Source organism: Anabrus simplex, chromosome 5, assembly GCF_040414725.1.
Source record: "Anabrus simplex isolate iqAnaSimp1 chromosome 5, ASM4041472v1, whole genome shotgun sequence".
NCBI classification, from domain to species: Eukaryota; Metazoa; Arthropoda; class Insecta; order Orthoptera; family Tettigoniidae; genus Anabrus; species Anabrus simplex.
In genome coordinates, this window is record NC_090269.1 from 272,234,124 (window position 1) to 272,257,837 (window position 23,714).

The 23,714-nt window shown below is 39.1% G+C and overlaps 1 protein-coding gene across 1 annotated transcript in view; it reads left to right on the forward strand.

Moving 5' to 3' along the window:
* The window catches only part of LOC136874490 (zwei Ig domain protein zig-8), a 659,619-nt gene extending 648,380 nt beyond the window's left edge, over positions 1-11,239 (forward strand). The window contains exon 6 of the mRNA XM_067148121.2: positions 10,852-11,239. Coding sequence (XP_067004222.2) covers positions 10,852-10,952 — 101 coding nt within the window. The 3' untranslated portion in view covers positions 10,953-11,239. The remainder of the gene's footprint in view (positions 1-10,851) is intronic.
* Positions 11,240-23,714: the final 12,475 nt, after the last annotated feature.

Below are 23,714 nucleotides of genomic sequence, written 5' to 3' on the forward strand. Positions count from 1 at the left end.
TGTGAAATTTCCAACAAATTATGGGTCAACCTTACTGTCACCACTAACGAACTTAGGTCTAATGAGATCTGCGGGATACGATTCGCGTTAGTCGGAGTTACTGGAATTACTAGATGAAACAAACCATCTCTTTGGACTTGTGGTTAAGTTTGAAATCTACTGTCCTAACAATTTTCCCTCGGGTATTTTCCTTTTAAAAATCCCGGCATTAACTACTTCATTACCTCTGGAATTTCTACCAGGAATACATCTCACTCATTTAGTCGCATGGTCTCACAACTGCATGGGAAAATATAACAACTCAAGCATTCAAACAATACAACATCGGACAGTTACAAAAATTTCCATACACTAAAGAATCCTTCAGTTGGAAACATGCCAGTCCAGACATATGTGATACTCATTTCAACATAGACCTTAAATCTCGTTACATCGAAACCCGGTGCTGACACCACCTGCCAAATTTCTCACAGCATGACCCTTCACAAAGCCAAAATTTTCACACGGATATTAATTATTACGTGCTCCATTATTTATTATTACTCACCCATTTTCTACCTGACTAAAATTTTATATATTCGCGCACATGCAGATTCTACGTATATAGACAAGAATATCGCAAAATAATATACTGAAAAATTCCTCTTTGTCGTCACACTGAAAATACAAAAAAAATTACGTTTCCATCCGCAAGAAAGTATGACAAAAAATTCTACTATAACAAAGTGACATTTACAACGCAGGCAAATATCGTAATTTTACCCATGAGTTCTTTTTATCACAAAAATAACTAATTGAAACTGGTATAACTTCCTTTACAACAAACAAGGCATAATCAGCCCTACATATAACAGAATTCTAGTATGGTAAAATACACAGGACTACATTTTAAAGGTTTCAAAATGCACACACCTTAATTAGCTCGTACCAGCCCCCATTTTCAGCTCACCGGCTTCCTCTGCATTTGAACGGACATAGTAGATTTATTGATATCTTTCAGAAAAAAATCCATCCATGCGACATTTTGACACTTTTCTTTTTCTTGACTTATTTATAAGAATCTGAAAGAGAACACATAAAAAATATACCCTCAAATTTTCTCCACATCGGCAACCAAGTGTCCAATTATCACGCGCACACGCTATATATTTTTCCGTGACCTCCTATTTACCTTGGCTTTGCCTACTCGCACTAGGAAGACGATTGACACCGGCGTTGCGATGTAGTAGTAGTTAACATTTATTGGATCTCGTTATTTGGAAATCTCCATTTCAGAGTCTAACTTCTTTAATTACTGAAGATCACTGCCGAAGCACTAGAAAATGTTCTTTCCGAAATTATACTTTTAATAAATAATGTTTAGAGACAACGCTGGATACTCCGATGGGGAACACATTGTTCCATACTCTCAAGTTCCACTTTAAGTTCAACTTGGGTGACAGAACATTTTCAGACTCCTAAGGAGCTACCACAATTGGATGTGGACGTGCTTTGTCTCTACGATTTCACTCGTGAATGATCCATGCAATTATGGCTGCATGAGAAAGTTGGTGACCACTTCTCACTGAAAATCTGTGGCGCAATTTTTCTCCAAAACTACAGTTTCTGAGTTCCTGGGATCCTGTCGTCGAGATGGTACTCAAAATGCACGAAAAAATCCGATCTTCACAAATTCAACCTACAAATCTCATTTTTGACTCTTTAAAGAGCAGTTAGTTCTTATAAAAGTAACAATCTATTTTTACCTCCGCCGATATCAATCCGCTTGTATTTGCCACGTGTATATAATATGATGCAACCATGAGAACAGTGAAAAAATGATCACATGCGTCGAGATCACGAAGGAAAATAAACATAGAAATTTCCAGGCCTCAAAAGTGTCGCTCTTCCTTGGCCATTATGCAACATTTAACATATGACGATTCCCGTATTTGATGCCTCTAAATGATGGGTTCAATTCATAGGAGAGTTCGAGCTCTCCTTATTAAAATGTGACTTTCTCACTTAAAGCACGAAGGAACGGGGAGGAAGCAAATGTTCACATTATCTTGTACTTTTTCCATTACAGTGCTTCAAATAAATTCTCGTATATTGCTCCAGTGATGTACAATTATCATGTTGCTATTTCTTGGTTGGTGCAGTATGTTTGCGCCTCTTCCTTTTTTGTGACTGAGACATTATAGAATCTGTTGAGGTATGGGTGGTGAGGTAATAGCAGGGATGTTGAGGACAGTCCAGGTACCAACGCGTGATGGGAATTAACTGTGCAAGATTAAGATCTCACGACCTGGCCTGGAATCAAAACCTGCACCTCAAGGCATGAAAGAAGATTCACTAATTATTCTTGCACACAATCAGACATAAAGATAGCATATATAGCAATCTTAACAAATCCACAGTAATCCTCTTTGAGAGCCATTCCTACACACTCGTACCAGTACTATAAAAAGCTAGCTGATTCTTTGAAGTCAGTACGCAAATTCAACCTTAGGCTATCTTAGTGTAGTACATGTAGAGGTTTATAATATGTTTATTGTTGTTCTATTTAACACAATTCTAATTTCATGCACTTTTGCAACATTTCCTCACTTTTAACTCTGTACTGATTTCATTATTTATGAATATCTATTGCAAGAAAATGAGTTTAATGTATGATAATTTTCATCTTTCACTAACATTTCTGTCCATTAGATTTTGCTATATTTATGTCATCCACCGTTTTTATCTCGAATATATCTGTAAAAGTGGCCTCTGCGATAGTGGGGAATTCTTCCCTCTTTCCATTCCTCTATAGAGTATTATCGGCGTTTACATGCGTCGGTTGGATGAATGCAATCAATCACCTATTATTACTTTCCTGAAGTCCATTATTGAAGGGGAAATTCGCATTTTCAAATAGATTTTCATCAAATAATTTTGAGATGTCGTTAAATTATCGTTTATTCAGAAGTGATGTATTAATCAGAATCTTTACTCGCCTGTCGAATTTGCGCATGTGATGCTCATTAGTATTTTTTAGCTGAACAAGTATCGATTCGACTTTTATAAACATCATTAATGCTCGTAGTAAATTACGTTAATTTATCCCTTAGTAGCTGTCATACCCGTGGTCGATGCATCATTTTTTTTAATTTTTAAAATTACTGTTATGTTCTCAACTGATGGATCGCACAATAGTGGTGATGTGTGGTAAACGACAGGAATTGGATTATCGTCTTTTTTATGTATCCAATAGTTAAGTCAGAGGAAATGATGCCCAAATCAAGGAAGATGACCACTAAAAGAGGAAGTACTATGAACCTTGATATTCATAATTACAGGAAATATGTTACATTCCTGTCAGATGTGGGGAAGTGATCGGGTTGATCTTTGGCGCTCGAGGATCTATTTTGAAATTTCTAATGATTTCTTTCTCCATTTTAGTACTAATGTTTAGGGTTTGTATGATATCTGTTTATATACTCTGGATTATAAATCATCCTTTGTAAATAATATATAAAGAAAAGTAATTATCTAACCATATATGTACAGATGCCATTCGATTTACACGATCGATTCTGTAAAATAATCACCTAACATGAATTCGCGTGAAGTGGATAGGGGTAGAAGTTTCATCGAAAGGATAAAGTAAAATTAAACAGTGCACTTAGAAAAAATCATTTCCAGTTTTCGCTTAACTTGTGTCCTTATCACTGGTAACTTTGTGGTAGACATTTTGAAAATTATTTTACTTCCACTTCTCAATTTCTTATTGTTTCTTAAGTTGTTTCTGAAATTCATGTACCTCCGATTAAGTTGACTGCGTTCTCTATTTGCTTCGTGCTTTACGTCGCACCGACACAGATAGGTCTTATGGCGACGATGGGATAGGAAAGGCCTAGGAGTGGGAAGGAATCGGCCGTGGCCTTAATTAAGGTACAGCCCTAGCATTTGTCTGGTGTGAAAATGGTAAACCACGGAAAAGCATCCTCGGGGCTGCCGACATCGGGATTCGAACCCACTATCTCCCGGATATAACCTCACAGCTGCGCAACTATAACCCCACGGCCAACTCGCCCGGTAAAAACTGTGTTCTCAATACGTTCGTATCTGTTCATAATTTCTCACTTTTCTCCAGTGTCTTTTTTTTCTCTATATTTTATTATTAAGTATGTTGTTAATTTTAAATCATATTAAATACTTTAACGGTGTAGAGGTACCGGTAACTTTTACCGATACGGGGCAGGAGCAGTTCAGTACATTCATGTACCACCGGAGTTTGGCTTACAAGGCCAGCGCTTCTATTGTGTGAACCATTCTGTCCAGCTCTATGCTTTCTTCTTTCTGTTCCGAAAATGTATTGATGGCAATTACCTATGCTCTCCAAGACCAAATATTGAAATTTACTATACCTACGACATCTATGAGACTGACTGACTTGCAGCATGATTTACTTTCTTTTTGTCAAAGCTAAGGGTGTGTATAAGACGAGTCAATGAAAGTAACAAGTCTATTCTAGCCCATATCAGAATACATAGTGCACTGTAAAAACTAGGTCTTACCATCAGAGGTATTTATATATTGAAACACTATATATAATTCTGAGAAGGCTATGTGAATGTACATTTTTAGTTTTATTTTCTTAGTATGTAGGATACTTAATGACTCAATAAATTAAATCCCATTCAATTTTATTGTATTAATTCCTTTCTTTGTAGAACATGCAGACATAATTGTTCGTAAATTACATCTTTCATGTGAACATTAAATTTTCTGCTTTATAGTTATACAATTATGAAAACACTTTACACAAGGATTAGATTAAATATGTTATCTTGTTTTCTCTGAAGACTAACCTTCAAAAGAAATTAATAATTATAAACCCCTATCAAATGTTCATCTGTGGTATCACTGATGATGCAAGTGTGGAAGTGGTCTCAATCTCTTTGTCTAACATTGGAGAAATATAATTTCGATGTTTTTAAAACATTTACCTTTTTCTAAGAATTACTGATGTTTATTATGTTTCTCATTCTTTCCTTGTTTTCCTTTTATTTTGCATTTAAGGAAGACACTGGAGCCAGTCCCCGAGCCAGTGGAAATAACCAATTAAGGTTAACATCCCCAACCCGGCCGGGATCGAGCCCGGGACCCTTGAACCAAGTGCCAGCACGGTAACCATTTAGCCATGGTGCCGGACTATGTTAGCATTCTCAAATATGATGCGTTTGAAAGCTTAAAATGGCCGCCATCACGAACACATTTTCCTATTTATCGAAGTAATCACTGAGATTACGAAAACAGTTTTATAAAAATATATTACTACATCTACTCTATGCAGAGATATTTAAGGAGAACTAACCTTTTAATCAAAAAGTTTACTTTCACTGAATCCAAAAATAAAAATATTTATGTCTAGGTATGAGGATTTTGCCAGTGCATCTTTACACGTTTGACATTATTTCTAAGACCTTTGGATGACAATTATTGTATGTAATACATTACAGACACCAATAAATTAACATACACCCATCTTAACGATGTTTTTCAGTATAGGTAGACATAGGAAATTGAAGGGTACCTAAATAATTTTAACATTCAGCGAAAAAACATTGCAGGAAATACATTGGTTACAAATTTATACGAACTGAGTATGGACAAGCAATATTTTTACCTCATACAATGACAATTTTAATATTATAATCATCGTCACGTTCAATGCAAATCGCACTTAGTCTTAAATATTCTTCATCGCGCTGCCCGCATTCCATTCGACTCACACGTAAATACAGGAGAGCAACGTCAATTGGATCATGAGCAGCGATATATTTCCAAGGTAAGCAAGCTATGGAGCACAAGGTTTGGTACAAGCAACTGGATCGTATGTGTTCCCTTCTTTCTTCCGTCCAAAATCTGAGGACAGTGGGCTATTAGGATGCTGGAAATGGTCATTCACTGAAAACACTGCCATGACTAAAGAAAAATACAAACTCTTTCGAAAGTTGGGGGGCTATCGCCTTATGCCAAATTTAAGACATCAGTATCGGGGAAAACACATGAGTAGTTTTTGTTCCTATCTGTGCTAAATTCTCTGCATGTAATATGACCCTCCCGATGTGACGAAGTTGCTTTATCCCTCCAATTGATTGCGAATCGTTTGTTATTGGTCCAGCCAAATTTGAGAATCTGATCGGAAAGGAACTCTAACCTTCGTCTTAACATGATCCAATAATGCATTCAATGGCATACTTCCAATTTTCGTTTCTGAACCGATTTTGTGTTGGATTGGATCTGAGTCCTTTTGCCGAATCACTCATATCGCTTTCTTCGACTAGGTTCATTTATAAGAGTCGAAAACATCATGGATCTCACTGTAATTGTTAAATGTTTGCCAGACCCATTTCCTGATGTCACGGCATGACTTAACTGTATTAGGTTTGTGGTAAGTGTTAAGAAATGCCATGCAGTCTACTATCGTGGCATTTTCCTGTAGCTCTTCATTTTCTTCTAAACCTTCAGGTGTGGTGAAAGCATAATCATCATCGTTTCCTTCGGTAGGTAAAGTTTGTACTTAGCTATGTAACGGTGTATACTCCCGTCAACTGCAACGACTTCAGTAATGCTGAAAACTTGTAGTTGCTCAAATGTTATCTCAAATCAATGTCAGCTCTACTTATGATTGCTAACAAGAATCTAGAAATAACAGATAAATCTGTCCTTATGGCTATATTTTTGACATTGAGAGTAAATTTACGTTTTCACTGCCGTTTTACACGTTATGTTAACTGTTATGGACATCAAAGTATCCCAGAACTGAATGTTGTTAGTATGAACTCGTTGTTCTAAGGAGGCTTCTTGCAGATTTTGACCAACTTCCGCCACAGCGCCTAAATCCCTTTTATTTTCCGTAGAAAGATTCGTTGATTTAAGATATGAATGAACTTATCAGTTTTTCAGGGGAAGGAATTTGTCGTGTTTTTAAATGGTCTCCTTAGTTTAAGTACGTTATAATCCTGACGCTGTTGAAGTTGAACGGAGACTTCATGGTATTTAATTCGTTCTTTTTTATCCTACTATTTTGTCAATTTCACTGTCAAATGTAGTTAGTTCCAATTTAGCAAGAAGGAATCGATGTTGAGCAATCTCAGTAAGCATACCAATAAGTCCCCCACATACTTTCAGTTTTCTATTTAGGTATTCCGGAGTTTCTTCAGAATCAAGAGCACAAACTGACTCTGAACTTATGTTCACAGTACAATTGCATTCCATGAATTCTTTTCAAATCTCTGGACCTTCCGATGCCAGGTTTTTATCTCTCATCATCCATGTGTAGTTCAAACTATTAAATGTAAAGAAGTATTTTACAAACGCGTGAAGGGATACTAAATACAGCCTCCAGTCCAATGTTCTTACAGCTCTTATGAAGATCATCATTGCTTACACCGTATGTGCGCACTAATTTGAAAATAGGATGCCTGGGCTTTCTTGCAGCATTAAGTACGGGCTCCGTCTGTATTCTTATGTTCTACTCTGAGACAATAAAAATAATTTGTGCTTAAATATAAAGCTATGAAATAGTTTCATACGTTAGACTGCTTTGAAGAGAAAGGGCAAACTTCTCTGTAGCAGGGATTTTTAGGTCAATGTCCGCTTCAATTTACATCGGTTTTTTGCTTTTCTGTCTTATTTTATGGGCCGAGACTTGGATTCTAACAGAGAACACCACTAAATTAATTCGACCCTTTGAGATGTGGTGCTACCGACGCCTGCTGACAATATCGTGGGTTGGCAGAATACGTAACACTGAAGTACTCCAACGCCTGAACAAAGAGCTTCCTGATAATGCAAGCGTGGTAGTAGCGTCAAAAAGAAGAAACTTGAGTATTTTGGCTGTATCATTCGAAATGATGCATGTAGACTTCTTCAGCTTATCTTAGAGGGTAAAATTAAGGAAGGGGAAGTAGGGTAAGAAGGAGAATATCTTGGCTACTAAATCTGCGAGAACGGTGTGGGCTTAGTACTCCCACTCTAATCGAGTTGCTGAGAACAAGATCTGGGTCACCCTGCTGACAGCTGACATCCAATGAGGGTATGGTACAAGAAGAAGCAGCTTCTGGGAAAATTTGTAATAACGCTTTCTTTGTGGAATTGATATAGACAATAATTTGTCCATATTTGCTTCGTAATTACATTGGTTACTTATATAAACTGGAAAAAGTACACTGACTGAGCAAATGCCATGGGATAGCGGAGCACTGATCCGCAAGTGTGTTGTCTGCACACTACACGCCCCCTGTGCCAGCGCCAGTTGTATAAGAGGCCTTGTGAGCAGTGGCTGTGCATATAACAGGTGTAACATGGAACGTCGTCGTGAGCTGACACTGTTCGAACGGGGTATGGTGGTCGGTGCCCGATGGATGGGAAGTGCGATTTCGGAAGTGATGCGGGAATTCGGCTTTACACGGTCAACCGTGTCCAGGGTGTATCGTGAATGGTTGAATGCGGGTGTCACCGTCCACAACAGATGAACGACCGGCCGTCCAGCGACATCTGAGACGGATTGTCAATAGTGACAGACGGGCAACCGTGCAACAAATCACGGCTCAATTCAGCACAGGCCGTGCTAGACATATCTCCCAGTGGACAATCCGTAGGAACAATGGTTCTATGGGGTATGGGAACCGGCGCCGCACACGAGTGCCACTGTTAACCCAACGTTATCGGGCACAACGACGCGCATTTGTCGCCAGTCACCAGGGATGGACACTGGAACAATGGTGTAACCTGATAAGGTCGGACGAATCACGATTTCAATTGCACCATGCCAAAGGGAGGCACCGTGTATGGCGCAGACCATATGAAGCGATGGATCCCGCCAGCCTCGAAGGTATGGTCCAGGCCGCTGGTGTCTCTTTTATGGTCTGGGGTGCATTTTCGTGGTATGGAATGTGCCCCCTAGTTGTTCTGGAAGAGACTTTGAATGGTACGCGGTATGTTGAGCTGCTCGGAGGCCATCTCCACCCATTTTTGGCCTTCCAACGCCCAGACGGTTCTGCGGTGTTTCAAGTTTATAACGCGCCGCCACATCACTCCCACGTCGCCCGGGAATGGTTCCAGGAACATGCAGCGGGGATCCAACGACTGCCATGGCCACCCAGGAGCCCCGATATGAATCCTATCGAGCATATCTGGGATGTGCTGGAACGCAGGCTCCGTGCCATGGATCCTGCACCCACGAACAGACCAGCACTGGCGACCGCTCTGCAAACGATTTGGTGTCATCTGCGTCCAGAGGACTACTAGGGACTTGTCGACTCATTTCCACGGCGTCTCACTGCAGTTCGCAGGGCCAGAAGAGGCCCCACACGCTATTAGGTGACTATCCCGTGACATTTGCTAAGTCAGTGCATTTGCCGTGGCGGCCATATGGTTCCTTGAATGCAGCACTCGGACGCATCATTTTGAGTGTGCCAACATCAAAATTTTGTTTTTCAAGAGCCAAACAAAGAGACTGAGACTACTACCACACTAACATTATCAGGGAGCCCGCGGGAGCCTGTTATTTTTGTACACATGACTACTGTTTCTGTATGTAAGTATGTGGTCCTGAACATTAATAAGTATGACAGTAAATAGAGCAAAGATTGGATGGTGGTGTCGATGATTATTGTTTTGATGGAATTATAAGCAGGTAACAATGTGCCCTCATAACTCTAATAAAAACTGTAAATTACCTTGTTTAATTATGTGAAGAAAATGTTATCGAAAAAAGGAAGCGAAGTGCAAGAACGGTATAAACGTGGAACACTTCTCTTTGCAAACCTAATACCAGCGAAGTCGAAAAACAACGATATTATCGAGAAAGGTTTGATAGGACAGTTCAAAGTGAGGAGCCCATCACCACCGGAATCAGCTACGGCATCTGTGGTCCCAAGTTTATAACACTTGGATAACTCGTTCGACAGTGAGGACATGCTATGGATTCATTCCATTACCCCGTACTACATGGGGAAGGAAGCAGTATTTGGATTAAGATTGATCATGATCATGGATTTGGTATTTAAATAGCTCTCTCCACTGTTGGTGGTTATCCGTGACTGGGAGAGAGATCTTTTTTCATGCATGCATGAATGCATGTAACCCATTAATCATGCATTAATTCACTGTCATGCATTCATCCCCATGGGATGTTCTTATCATATCTGCTGGAATTCCTTACATGTAAGCGAAGAGCATTAAACTCATTAAATCATTCAATCCCTTATCCATTCATTCACCATTCATTCAGTCATGCAGTATAACCCAATCACGCAAATCACACCTTTAATCATTCTTTCATTCATTCAGTAATTCATTCATTCATTCATTCATTCATTCATTTGTTCAGTTATGAATGGATGAATGGATGAATGAAGCTAAGGATAACATTGGTCAGACTAGTGACACGAATAAATAATTGCACTAACGCGAATTAATTGGGGTAAGGTACATGTTGTTCTATTTTAGTAAATAACAATGTTAAAGTCTAGGACAAAAATAAAAATATTATAAACCACAATTAATTCGTGAGTGGGCGTAATTATAATATTTAAGGTAATAATGGATAAATTAATTTTAACAAAGTATGCATATATAAAATAACTTGTATACAAATAAATACATTATGACTGTCTCTCCAGTTCCTGGCAAACCGGAATTAGGGGATGGGAGTATTCTCTTACAGTATTTAAATGTAACGCAGTACCACTTATAGACTATCAACATCCTTAGTTTTTTTCTTTGTGCACTCACTTTACTGTGGTTATTGTAACTAGGCTATCAAATAGATGTCAGACTAAATGTTTAACGTGACACGTTTCTCTCTTGTTGCAGGTGAGCACCCTGCGGCTATGCAGCATGGCGGTCAGCTGAGACTACAGTATCCTGTCGGAGTGTTCATCTTCAGTGTGTTGGTCACATTAATTGGCTCCTGAGTGTGTTTTCTGACTGTACAGTGAAGAACTATGAATCTTGGACATATTGTGAGTGCAAAAGATTCAAAAACACTACGTGTTTGTTCTCTATTCCTTGTGGATAAAGAAAGAGATACGGATCAATATTACACTACATATAAATAGGTAGAAATAAACATTGTTTAACTTCTACCCGTGAGTGGTTTCTCCATGATACCTACTGTCTTTGCTGTAATTTTGATGTCTGTCTCAAATGACTGCATTTAAACAAAATGAACCAACTCATTATGGCAGTTCCCCATTTCACCCAAAAGAAAAAGAAATGTAATCCTTCATTCCTGCTCTGGAATGACATAATGTGAAGGAAAGGTTAGATAACTGAACCGACGAATATTCAGTTGAGACAATTACTTCGTTTAATAGCAATGCCCTTATAGTTCTTAGCGTCTCTACCATTATTTGAAATATATTAATTAGAAATCGTTTAGCATCGCCAATGAAGTGTATGGCTTCTTCCTGTTGGCACTCAAATGGGTCAGATTCTTGAATGTAGAATGCATTTGTTTTACAGTAAATCCTATTGAACAAGCAAAGAAAAGAAAATATTTTTCTATCACTCCATTCGTTTTACACTTGCTCTTTATCACATTGATAATGACGATAATTATTATTATAATTATTTCAGATGCATTCTTGGATCCTAGTGGAGGTGGTGATGACAATTACTTTAAGGGCAAACTACCAGCGAACCATTCCCTGAACACTCAGTAAAGGAGAAAGAGGCAGATGTCCGAAAACTTACAGGAATGATGATACCGGCTAATAAAGTGATGACCGGGCGAGTTGGTCGTGCGCGTAGAGGCGCGCGGCTGTGAGCTTGCATCCGGGAGATAGTGGGTTCAAATCCCACTGTCGGCAGCCCTGAAGATGGTTTTCCGTGGTTTCCCATTTTCACACGGGGCAAATGCTGGGTCTGTACCTTAATTAAGGCCACGGCCGCTTCCTTCCAACTCCTAGCCCTATCCTATCCCATCGTCGCCATAAGACCTATCTGTGTCGGAGCGACGTAAAGCAGCTAGCAAAAAAAAAAAAATAGTGATGGGGTATGAAGGGTGCAAAAATGATATGTTTTCTATGTCTTACAAACCTACTGTCAGAACAGTCGACCTAGATAGCTCAAATTAATTTTGGTGGTGGTGGAGGTCGTTATTTCTTTCAGAGTATGTACGCCTAGATAACCTTCCCCTAAACACTAGTTATACGGGAAGTACGAAAAGCTCTAACACTTCTAAGAATGAAGATATTAGCTAAAGAAAGGGGAGAGCTACGAATGGAATTGATATGAAGGTCGCCTAGGATTTGTTCTCATATTTCCACCGGGGATGTAAGAGAACAAGAGTTGACTAAGGAAGAACAGATGGGAAAGAACAAAGTGAAGAGTCTATCACAAGTAAGTGGAAGCTGTACTACACTTTCAGCTAGGGAACCCGTGGTTGTCAACCCACGCTCCCAAGCTGTTCATGTTCAGTATCCTCTTTCAACAGGAAGGGTATAACGTGGATATATTCTACCGCCCTTACTAACAGAGGAAATCGTATGGTAAATGTGAATATGAGGAGACTAGTTTCGTGCTGGTGGATGTTGTATTAAACGGCTAGAAGATCTAATTTTCAGCCCCTGTTAAACATTTAAATCAACACACAAATAAAAATGGAAAAAATTCAGAAAATTAAAGCGAAAATATGATTTGAAATTATTAAGAATCACATCACATCAGAAAGTGCCTAAATAGGCACGAGTAACTGTAATATATGCCACACACTGTTGAAATGAAATGGCGTATGGCTTTTAGTGCCGGGAGTGTCCAAGGACATGTTCGGCTCGCCAGATGCAGGTCTTTTGATTTGACACCCGTAGGTGACCTGCGCGTCGTGATGAGGATGAAATGATGATGAAGACAACACATACACCCAGCCCCCGGACCAGCGGAATTAACCAATTATGGTTAAAATTCCCGAACCTGCCGGGAATCGAACCCGGGACCCCTGTGGCCAAAGGCCAGCACGCTAACCATTTAGCCATGGAGCCGGACGCCACACTCTGTTAAAGACCCCCATTATCACTAGCTTACACTCACAAGCTGAGAGCCAGTGGGATCGCCTTGTTTGTCGTACCTTGTTGAAAACCAGCCCATCGACTGAATGAATGCCTCCGTTGACAAGGTCATCAAACCGTCCTTGGCTCATTTTGTCCCAATAATCACCTGGTATTCCGCATAAATCTTGCAGATTACGTGATCAGTCAAGACTTTCATAAATATTGCGTTTCAGTTTATCCCTTGAATGTTCAGTGGAGTTCATGTTTGGGGAACTGTCGAGCTTCTATGTGCAGGTGGCATGTGGATGACGAACCAACGTGTTAACGATTTGTGGTATATTTCCATTGTTGGTTTGAACAACTATCGTGCCGTAAACAACCATAAGGAGTGATTTGTGACCTTGTGTAAACCCGCTTCAGAACAACAATGAGTCATCACCTTGTTGCACATGACAGGCATAGCGCCTGACACAAGCCGTATTACCTTGTGAGCTCCTAACACGTTATCTACGCTCGGCTCCATTCGCCCATACGTGGCATTCGTCAGTAAACATAGATCTCCGCCTATTCTGAGAAAACCAACTTAATTCCCTACTCACCTTCCCCTGTGAGTGGGACTGGTAGAATGCCTGCATGGTATCACTTGACTATCGTACAGGATGACTGAAAGACAAATACCTGGGTACTAAACATGGCAGCGTGTGTTGGCGACTATGGTGCCTCTAGCCGAGTCTATGGCTGTTTACACGTATTTGTTCCAGCCTCCTTACTGTCGACTCTCCTGTTTCCTTTCTGATTAATATTAATAGGGTATGGGTTCCTACTCCTACTTCCCCTAGAAAAAGTAATCACCACCTCCATCAGCCTTGCCTGTTTGTAACCGTTTGAGTTAGACTTCCTGTATATAGGTAGAGCCACATGTAGATGCGATAATGCTCTTCCAGAAACTAATGGGTCGCGTTTCCGGTCTGCACTTGAACATGCATAACTTTTCTGATGATTGCATTAAGTTTGATTACCCACAGGAGAAACAAGAATATTTCATAAACATCAATTAGTTCTGGATAGTGTTTAAAAAGAATACCGATGCAATATTCTGCTCATTTTCTTGTCCTTCATACTAGTAATTAATGAGGTTATCAGACAGATTTAATAACAATTTAAAAATAATTTATGTAGCGTATAATTATACTAAGCATGAAATGGGCATCACTCTGCTCAAGACATAACAAAACAAATATACATAAGGTATTGTCAAGAAGCAGAAAGATTAGAAATGTTTCAGATGAATCTAAGAGTGAAAATATACAAATAATTTTGTGCATAGTCCTATGTTCTCTCCCACGTACAGCCAAAAGTTCGAACCTTCAAGACAAGTGACAGCTTCAATTGTGGCAGCATCCATTTCATCCATAGACCAAGCAACTTCACGCACTGTCCCAGATTATGATTTGTAACCTGGTTTTCTAAATAGGAATCGCAACACCGTGAGTCTTTGCAGCCCCATAGTTGCAGTATTTAGTACATGTGCCTAAACCACACTCTATTCGATTCAGTTTTACATATTTGGTAGGTATAAGTTTAAATGATGCACGCTTTGTTTCTGGATCATCGATATGAATGATCCTGCAAAAGATGAACTACCTGCCTAGGAGTTTGTCTGGATTGTGGATCCTACACTTCGTTCTAAGCGAGTTTTCAGGACTTTGATGTTGTTACTTGCTGTCTAGTGTTTTGAAGGATGAGTGGTGACGGTGATAAGAGTGGCATTTACTGTTCAAGGAAAGGTAACAATCCCCTCATGTTCAAAGAATGAAGACATCTTGTAGAAACAGAAAGTCGGACTCCCTTGATATCGCTAACCTGTTACTGTCGGACTCGAAAAGGAGGAAGAATTGGCCAAGCAAGGTCAGATAGGAAAGATGAAAGTGAGGAACCTGACACAAGTAAGTTGAAGTAATGAGCAATGCCACAGCCAGGTAAGGATCCCTGCTCTCAGAAGCTGACAGCCTCTGAATGTGTACGTGTCCTTCCTTATCTTTCAGGTTCGTGTCTGAAGAAAGAGGTTCATCAAGTAATCGACGAATGATAATTGTACAATTCAACCCCGTCAAGAAGTCGTAAAACCAGGTTAATTCATGGGGGCAAAGGCGGCCGGGCGTAGAGCTACCCACTCTACCCATCAAGTGGTGAGGTTGCGAATAGTGGAAGACTTTACCTTCAATCCCTCCATGGGCCTTCATGGCCTGTACGGAGATGAATTTGCTTTGCTTTTACTATCATGTTAGGTGCCTCAAGGTTATTTCTGCTTAATGCTCGTAAAGTTCCAATACCGCGCATGAAAAATAACTATCCATAACTTACGATTTTCCACACTTCATTAATTAACCTGTACGAACTACAATATGCCGTGTCGATGGTCAGCTGCAATTCATTGCCTTCGGTCAGATATTCTACAATAACGAGACATAATTTTAACCTTGGGAAGTAATTACGGAATAATATGCTAATTGCTGAGGTATTTGCAGAATTAATATATGAGCATGAAGACAACGAAATTTAATACTCGAAATACTTTGACGTAAGTATATATGTCATTTATAGCTGGGGTCATCCAAAAACGAAATCGTGTCATGTAACAAAATGTGCGAGGCGATGTTAGGTTGAGAGCTGCACAGGACATGGATTTGTATAAACAGAGATGCACAGGCCATGGATCTGTATGTCGTGGCCATCCATCAATACTTCACATCATAGCCTGTATGGTTGCTAGGAAACATCGCATCACACATTTTATTGAAATACATATTTATGAACATTTGATTTTCTTAAAGGAACATTTAATAACACCTTTTCTTCGTAATTCAGGAGATTCAGTCATCAAGCACTCTTAGAAGAAAGGTTAATAGTACTACACATCAGAAATTATCGTGCTCCAAAAGTACCCCCAGGTAAGTAGTGATGAAAGTGATTGTTGTGAATATTGTCTAAATGCACAACACAGCCTAATTATCCTGTCCCTTCTAAGAAATTGTGTCTTTTTCTTCCTGGATTTCCCCATTGTTCTTGGATTCGGCATCATAACAATTTACAGTATACGAAAAACATAAATGTAAACATAGAAAATGTATTCAAAAATTAACTTGTTGAAGTTACACTGTAAGGAACGGACATACTATTAAAATTGACGTGGAAATCACATCAAAAAGAAACGCAGATATCTTGGTAAGAGTCCGCTTTAAGTTTAAAATTACTCCATAAGTCCACTATTACACACACACATACACACAAATGTAATGGCGAGATTAAGAAAAGTCTCGTCATCTGCTGCTATGCGACGCTTGCTTCGGGCAGGTTAAGGCTTCGCCTAAGGTCGGAGAGATCCACGTACTGTGTTAGGAAGAGGGCCACAGAGTAATTGACTCGACATAAAAACACTGTCCTTAACCAGAATGAAACAACCTCCATCATCGAAGACCAGAAAGAGGACCATTACTCCACAAATCATCATCTTAATTGCCCCCAACTTGTTGGTATTTCGGGTAGCTAGCCACGCCAACTCCCAGGATGCCAACATGGTTCGGCGTAGCTGAGAGCAAAAATGTGCTTAGCAGATACGCCCAAGGATCTAGGTGGTAATGATATAGCTTCTCATTCGTTTACTTATATTCCTGTGTTGCTAGGAAGTCACGCGAAGAGGAGTCTGCTGTCATCATTCGAAGTCATGTTAAAAAGTGTTGAGGAAATATTTATGTGAATAAAATAGGAGTTTGTACGTTTGTGAGAATTTAAAATAATAGAATATTTGAATACTTTTTCTGTCATGTATGTATGTATGCATGCACACGTATTACGAAAGAAAAAACGCGTGAACAAAATTGAATGAAAATTGGTTTTTAAGGTTAGGGGAAAAGTCACACCAATAGATGTTGTAACTAATTCCCCAGCTACTTTCCGTCAATATTCACGCAGGCTATTTTCCCCGGGACGCATCAGTAGTTCCATCTATCGGAGATGAGGGGCAACAGAAGGGACAAATCATATCACAACACACAATGGTCAATATAATGTTACTGTTGATGAAATTTATGAGCCTTCGATATTGTAGACCTTCACATTTAGTGTTTTTCCGACTCTGTGGTATTAGAGTATCTAATGTAAATCGAGTCCTTCCATTTATGACACCGTCTTGTCATGTTCTTCAAGCGATCGGTCCTTAACGATATATTGTACCGGTTACGACCTGTACATAAGTATTTTTTGAGCATAAGTTACGTTTATTTACCACGCGTAATGTTCCGAGCGCGTCTGGTTTGTTTACCAGTAGCGAGGACCAGCTAGCGAGTGTGTGACGACTGTGAGCTGTGACGTAGCCACAGGGGCTAGCTAGACCGCCCGCTCGTCTCAACACGTGTTACCAGCCTTGACTGGTATTTTCTGGATTCCACGTCACTTGTTCTAGAGAGTTCGATTGAGAAAATTTTGAAATTTCTATAATAATGATGCTAGCGAATCGAGCGATATGTCATCTTGTTTGGGATCACCTAAACGTCCCAATGCTCGAGTTTCAAGCAAATCCATCGAGGGATTCGGGAGATATTCAATCAAACCGTATTATGACGTAGACATCCCGGATTGAATAAAAAGGGGACCTACTGTAGCCTATTCACACAGTCTCAGCTGAGTAGTCAGCGGGGACACTCTTGCTGCTACTATCATCATAGAACTCTGTCATTATACAAGTGTAGGAAGACGATTCTTCCAAGTTTTATAAAGTGGACTCATAAGACTTCGAGCGTTGTAGAAATTTTTCTAAGTCTTCGTAATTGAACTTAGAATATTTACAAGTGTTCATTAAATGGAGTTGTATTATTTACGTGCCTTCGAAGTTGAAACTTTTCTAAGTGTTCACTGAATGGTCTTGTATTATCTACGTGTCTTCGAAGTTGGAATTTTTCTAAGTGTTCATTGAATGGACTTGTATTATTTACGTGCCGTCGAGACTGAAACTTTTCTAAGTGTTTGGACTTGTATTATTTACGTGTCTTCGAAGCTGGAATTTTTCTAAGTGTTCACTAAATGGACTTGTATTATTTTCATGTGTTCGAGATCAGAACTGTTCTACGTGATCATTGAATGGACTTGTATTATTTACGAGTATTCGAGATTGGAAGTTTTCTAAGTGTTCGTAAAATGGACTTGTGTTATTTACGTGGAATATTTGCAACTGTTGAGGAACTCATTCTTCTAATAGACAGTGATTGATTAACATTGCTAGTGATGAACTTTAACTTTCCAACGGCTTTGAACAAAGTTGGGATTTCACTTGCATTTACTCAAAGACTTGTACATTTGCCAGTGTTGGTTTAAAAGACTTATAAATTTCGTCAGCGAATTTATTTATGTGAATAAACTTGTGTTTTCGTCAGTGGTCACTCAAAGACTTTATGAATTTCACCAGTGATTAACTTTAAATATATTCAGACTTCCAAGTGAATGGACTTGTGTTTTTTCGTTCGAGTTTAGGCAAAGACTTGCACCTTCGCCAGTAATGAACTTTGAGTTTAACTATAATTTCACAAGAAGGGACTTGTATTTTTCGTTGCCAAACGTTATTCAGACGAAGATTTTCCTAGTGATGAACTCTAAAATTATTAATACCACTCATATCATTTTAGGAGTGTTGGAAGTCTTGATGTACAATTATCAAGATCTCTGCTTATAAGTTGATCATCCAAGGTGTTCATGGACTCAGTGCTACTAGTGACCTTGGGAACATCAATCTTCTCAGTCTCATTGGGCTGAGGTAGTACATGACTATCTACAACATCGCCTGGATCATCGGGGTTCAACCCGGGCCTCAGAGTTCGAGACATCTCTACTTGCCGTCAATCCAGACAGTCCAGCTGCCTCTGTCTGGAGTATTTGGAGTCCCTGGAATCCCTGGAGTCTTCTGGAATGTGCTTCAATCAGCTTGGCTTGGTGAGCTGGAGAACCCAAGCCATACTATTGGAATACGAGGAAGACAGTCCATTTCTACTTAGAGGTGATGTGCAAACTTATGACTTATTTGAATAAACTCTTATACAATCAGAGTCAAAGTTTTTCTGTAGATAGGAACCTACCTCCTGTACCGAGCCCTAGCTACAATTAATCCAGTTTTTCGCCCTGAGAACTCTATTTCATGCTACTTTAAAATTTAATCTGAGAGTCGGGCTCTTTTACTGGTACAATATGTCTTAGTTTTTATAATCATACTCACAATTTTTCTTTTAGATATGAACTGATGTTCATTTGGTTTTATAACTTGAGACGTCATGACAAAAACAATCTCTAGTTAACACGATTGAACAATATAACCATGTCAGCAATGCTCGGCGTTGATATGGAGTAAACAACACAAGTCTAAATATCTTATGTTAATCCTATTATCATAGTCGGTACGGTAAAACTATATCAGTATATGAATAAAATAGGAGTTCGTACGTTAATAATAATTTAAAATAATGGTATTTTTCTTTTGATCATATCCATAATAGAATCATTATTTTCTTTAACTTTTGTTCCGTGGTACTTTACGGTAAGACCAATAAAATACGCACAGTATTTAAGAAAATAAATTTTTGGCGCCTATGCCTCAACTGCCTTTTCATCTTTTTATTCTGTGTGAATAACATTATTTACAGCCTAGACTATAGTGCCTTATTCCCTGACTTCACACACCGATTTTGATTAAATTCTGTTCTCATATTTTCTCGTGGTTTTGGCGTTGATATGTACTTAGCAACAAAAATCCAAATTGATTAATATCTCTGTTATCATAGCCGGTACGGTAAAAATGTATAAGACATAAATGATCGAAAATTTAATTCTATATAACCTTTTTTGAGTAGTATTTATCGATAGGACCACTAACAACATACATATTTGCGAATTAAGTTTAAGTCCTTCTTCTAAACTACCATTTCACTTAGCGCGAATAAAATTAAGGTCTAGACTCTAGTAACTCATTTTAGACTTTACATACAAATTTTCATCAAATTCTCTTCAGTGATTTTCTCGTGATGCGTGTGCATACATACATACAGAGATGACGTAAAATTAAAAGGTGCATGTCTTTGTTACTGTGAACACGGCTGATATAGAAATGCCATTGTATTTAATTCTAAGCAATTTACAGACAAAACTCTTATTTAATATCCATAAATACAGTATATAATTCTTCTGTACGGATGTATGTCACTGAACTTCTCCTAAATGGCTGGACCGATTTTGATGTCATTTTGTGTGTGTATTTGAATGGGTCCCTGGACAGTTTTGATTCATAATTGGATGCGGTAGGTCGCGCTGCTGTCGGGTTCTAGTATTTTAAAATTGTTTTTTCATATCTATATAAATAAAGTCGTCAGGCTTCCGCTGTATGTAATTTCGTTTGTTTTACCTATTTTTAGGATATTCATCCATTTTAGGTCAACTCAAGACCGTATCATTCGTTGTTATGTTTCGTGTCTGTTATTCTGATTGTTCCAACATCACTGCAAAAAGGCTGAATAGATCTAGACCAAACGTTATATTTAGTGTGTACTCATCCCAGGGAAGGTTTGGTATGCAAGCGATTTAAAAATCTCTAAACAGAGGGGGCGTTTATTGAGAAACTAGAACAGTTTCCTTCCATTTTCTCTTATACTATCGGTGCCAACGGCCGTAGCCGTATTGAAACACCGGATCCCGTGAGATCCCCGAAGTTAAGCAACATTGGGCGTGGTCAGGAGTTGGATGGGTTGCCACGCGCTGTTGGTGGGAGTAAGGGAATGGAGGAGCGGAAAGGAACTGACCTCCCTACCGCACATGAACTCCGGCTCAGGAACACCTCTGCGGAGGTTCGGGCCTGCCTTCGGGCAGAATACCCTTACCTTACCTACTATCGGTATTGATTTTATGTAAAATCCGTGGCCTATATGTGAAACGTCCCTTCATTATAACTACTCTTGTAATGTACATCATTTCGTTTACTCTTCGAATGACGGAGAAAATTACTATGTTCTGCGGGTCTCAAACTCTGCATTGAGTGACAGACAGACCGATAACAAATCTACAGGTTACCATGGCAACGTATCTGGCTACTTGCCAGCAGGGAAGTAACGTATTGCCATTTTCGTCATCATTCCTGTATACTCGTGGTTGTTGCGTGGGTACATAGCAAGAGAGACGTTAATCGTCCATTCTGCGGGATATTAGCTGAATACCGTTGGAGGTACAATTGTCCTCGAATAGCACGAAGGAACGCTGTTAATATTTGAACAATACAGCGGAGTGTAGCCCATTATTTCACACCGTAAGATGTCCATTGGCTATAATTTTTACTGTACTTCTATTCTACTTCTGTTTTCAGCTTATATTCTTGCCTGTGCCTTGCCTCTTCAGGCTTAAGTAAAAACGACGTAATTCTTATTCTTATCTGTTTATCTAAGAATCCCTGTGCCTAAATTTCTCTTCTGTTAGCGCCGTCTTATATCCGTAACTCATACCATCACGATTTATTCATGAGTATTTTATTCTCCAATACATCCGCTTGGTATTTACATATTTGTCCTATACGCTTGTCTCCAGTTATAATTCTATTTTCTATTAATTTCAACTTTCTTAACTGTATTACTTTCTTACTTAATTACTCCGTATGTATGCGAGTGCTAATCCTGAAACCTGGACACTGTTTTATTTGAGGAAACATTCCAAGCTCTTCAAGTGTATAACTTTTGGCCCCGGAAAATATCGAAATATGGGATGCATTATAATGACGATGCAGTCCTTCGTTTCGGGGTAGTTGGTGGCCAAATGGGGAATCGCCGTTCAATTTGGAGAGATCTAAAACTTTAGATCTATGACATATTGTCGTATCTCGATTGTTGACACGTTAGATAGTGCCACATTTCTCTATTATAATGAAGTCTCTCGAACTGGATTCTGACTGGCTTTAGGAAAAGGTGCCTGCCTTTATAATGAAAACTCTCCATTTCTACTGTGAATGGCAGTAGGTAATGAGCCTGCCATGATAGTAGAAACTCCCGAACTCGATTGTGATTGGCAGTAGGAAATGTGGCCTGCCATTGTTAACAAAACTTTCCCAATGCCTACCTTTCATCGGAAGCAACGAATGGCGTCCTCCATGTTTTGTTAAGGAAGGTGCCGGGGTAAATGGGTCTATCTACAATATCAAAATTAATTTAAAACTTTAGCAAAGGTTATATTTCGTTAGAATTTCAAAAAATCAACAAGTAACAACATAATAGGTACAATTAGCAATCTTGAAACAAGACTAGGAAAATCCAAGATTGGTGATTTTTACAGATTGTGGGCTTCAAGCCCCTAGTGCTACAATTCCAGAGATACCGGATCCAGTTTACAACTTCAATTCAAACAAGGAATCATTTCCTCAAGGGCAGAAATCCCCTGATTCAAGAGCACTTGCTCCTAAAATAGAATATCTAGCCTTCCAGAGGCACTCATTACTCTTACAATATATTGGAGAAAGAGCTAACAGGCTCTCAGTTCCTTACGGCCCACTCGAGGCAAAATTACATCAAAATTTACAATCTCTGGTCTCTCAAGGCACTATTTACAAATTGAAATATGATTACACAGAGGTATCTCGTACCCACCTACAGGGCCTTTGCGAAAAAAGAACAGGATAAATAAACAGCCCGAAAACAAGCTGAATGGAGGTGAACAGATAATGAAATATTAAAACCTATAGGGCTCTCGGTCGATGAAACTGGGGCTATTCCTACACTACTGAGGTGGCTCGCATGGAAATCATTTTAATACATTACAGAAACGGTCGGATGCGAAAACATAGCCACCTCAAACCAAGATGAAGGGGAACTCGAGAGGGTAACTCACTCTCTATCCCCGATTTACAATTGAAGATTTTATGAAGTTTTTACATTAGGCGAAAGAATAGTTACATTTTACAAATGTATTGTTACATAATTAAAGATTCGGACCTTCACCTAGGATTAATTAGCGGATACAGCAAGAAAGATAGAATTTATGTGGCCATTACCTTATAGATGTTCTGCTGGCCGAAGAAAGAGGCGGCTCAGCCTCCTGCCTTAACACGCACAGAAAGACGATGATCAGTTGGCAAGGAAACATGAAAATCCGCGGTTTATATACCCTCAGAGAAGGTTCGAGGGGATTCTGGGCTATTCCGTACACGCCCTCTCAATTTTATTGGTTAAGCTCAAAAGTTCCACTCAAAATCGAACAAGAAGCCTGTGATAGGTTGTAAATTAATTACAGACATTTTTGATTGGCCAGATTCAAAACTGACGGAAAGAAAAGGAAGTATTGCCAACCCAAAAATAAATTAACATAGATTCATTTATGGAAAACCTAGGAATATGAAACATCTTTTAGTTGCAAGTTCTTTCATCTTGCATCAGAGTGCATGATCAGAGTTTTTGGTAGTGTCATCGGTGGAAGAATGTCCAAAGTTCTTGATGAATGGCAAATAAAACAAGGAGAAATTCAATCAGTTTAGGATACTTCAGAATAACAGAATTACTTAATATTTCAGTGGTGATATCTTCCGATTAAAGTTGCAAGTTCAGGTATTATCAGCTCCACCTTTTAATCGATAGGGGAGTTTATAAGGGCGCTTATTTTGAATGCACAGCGTTGAGG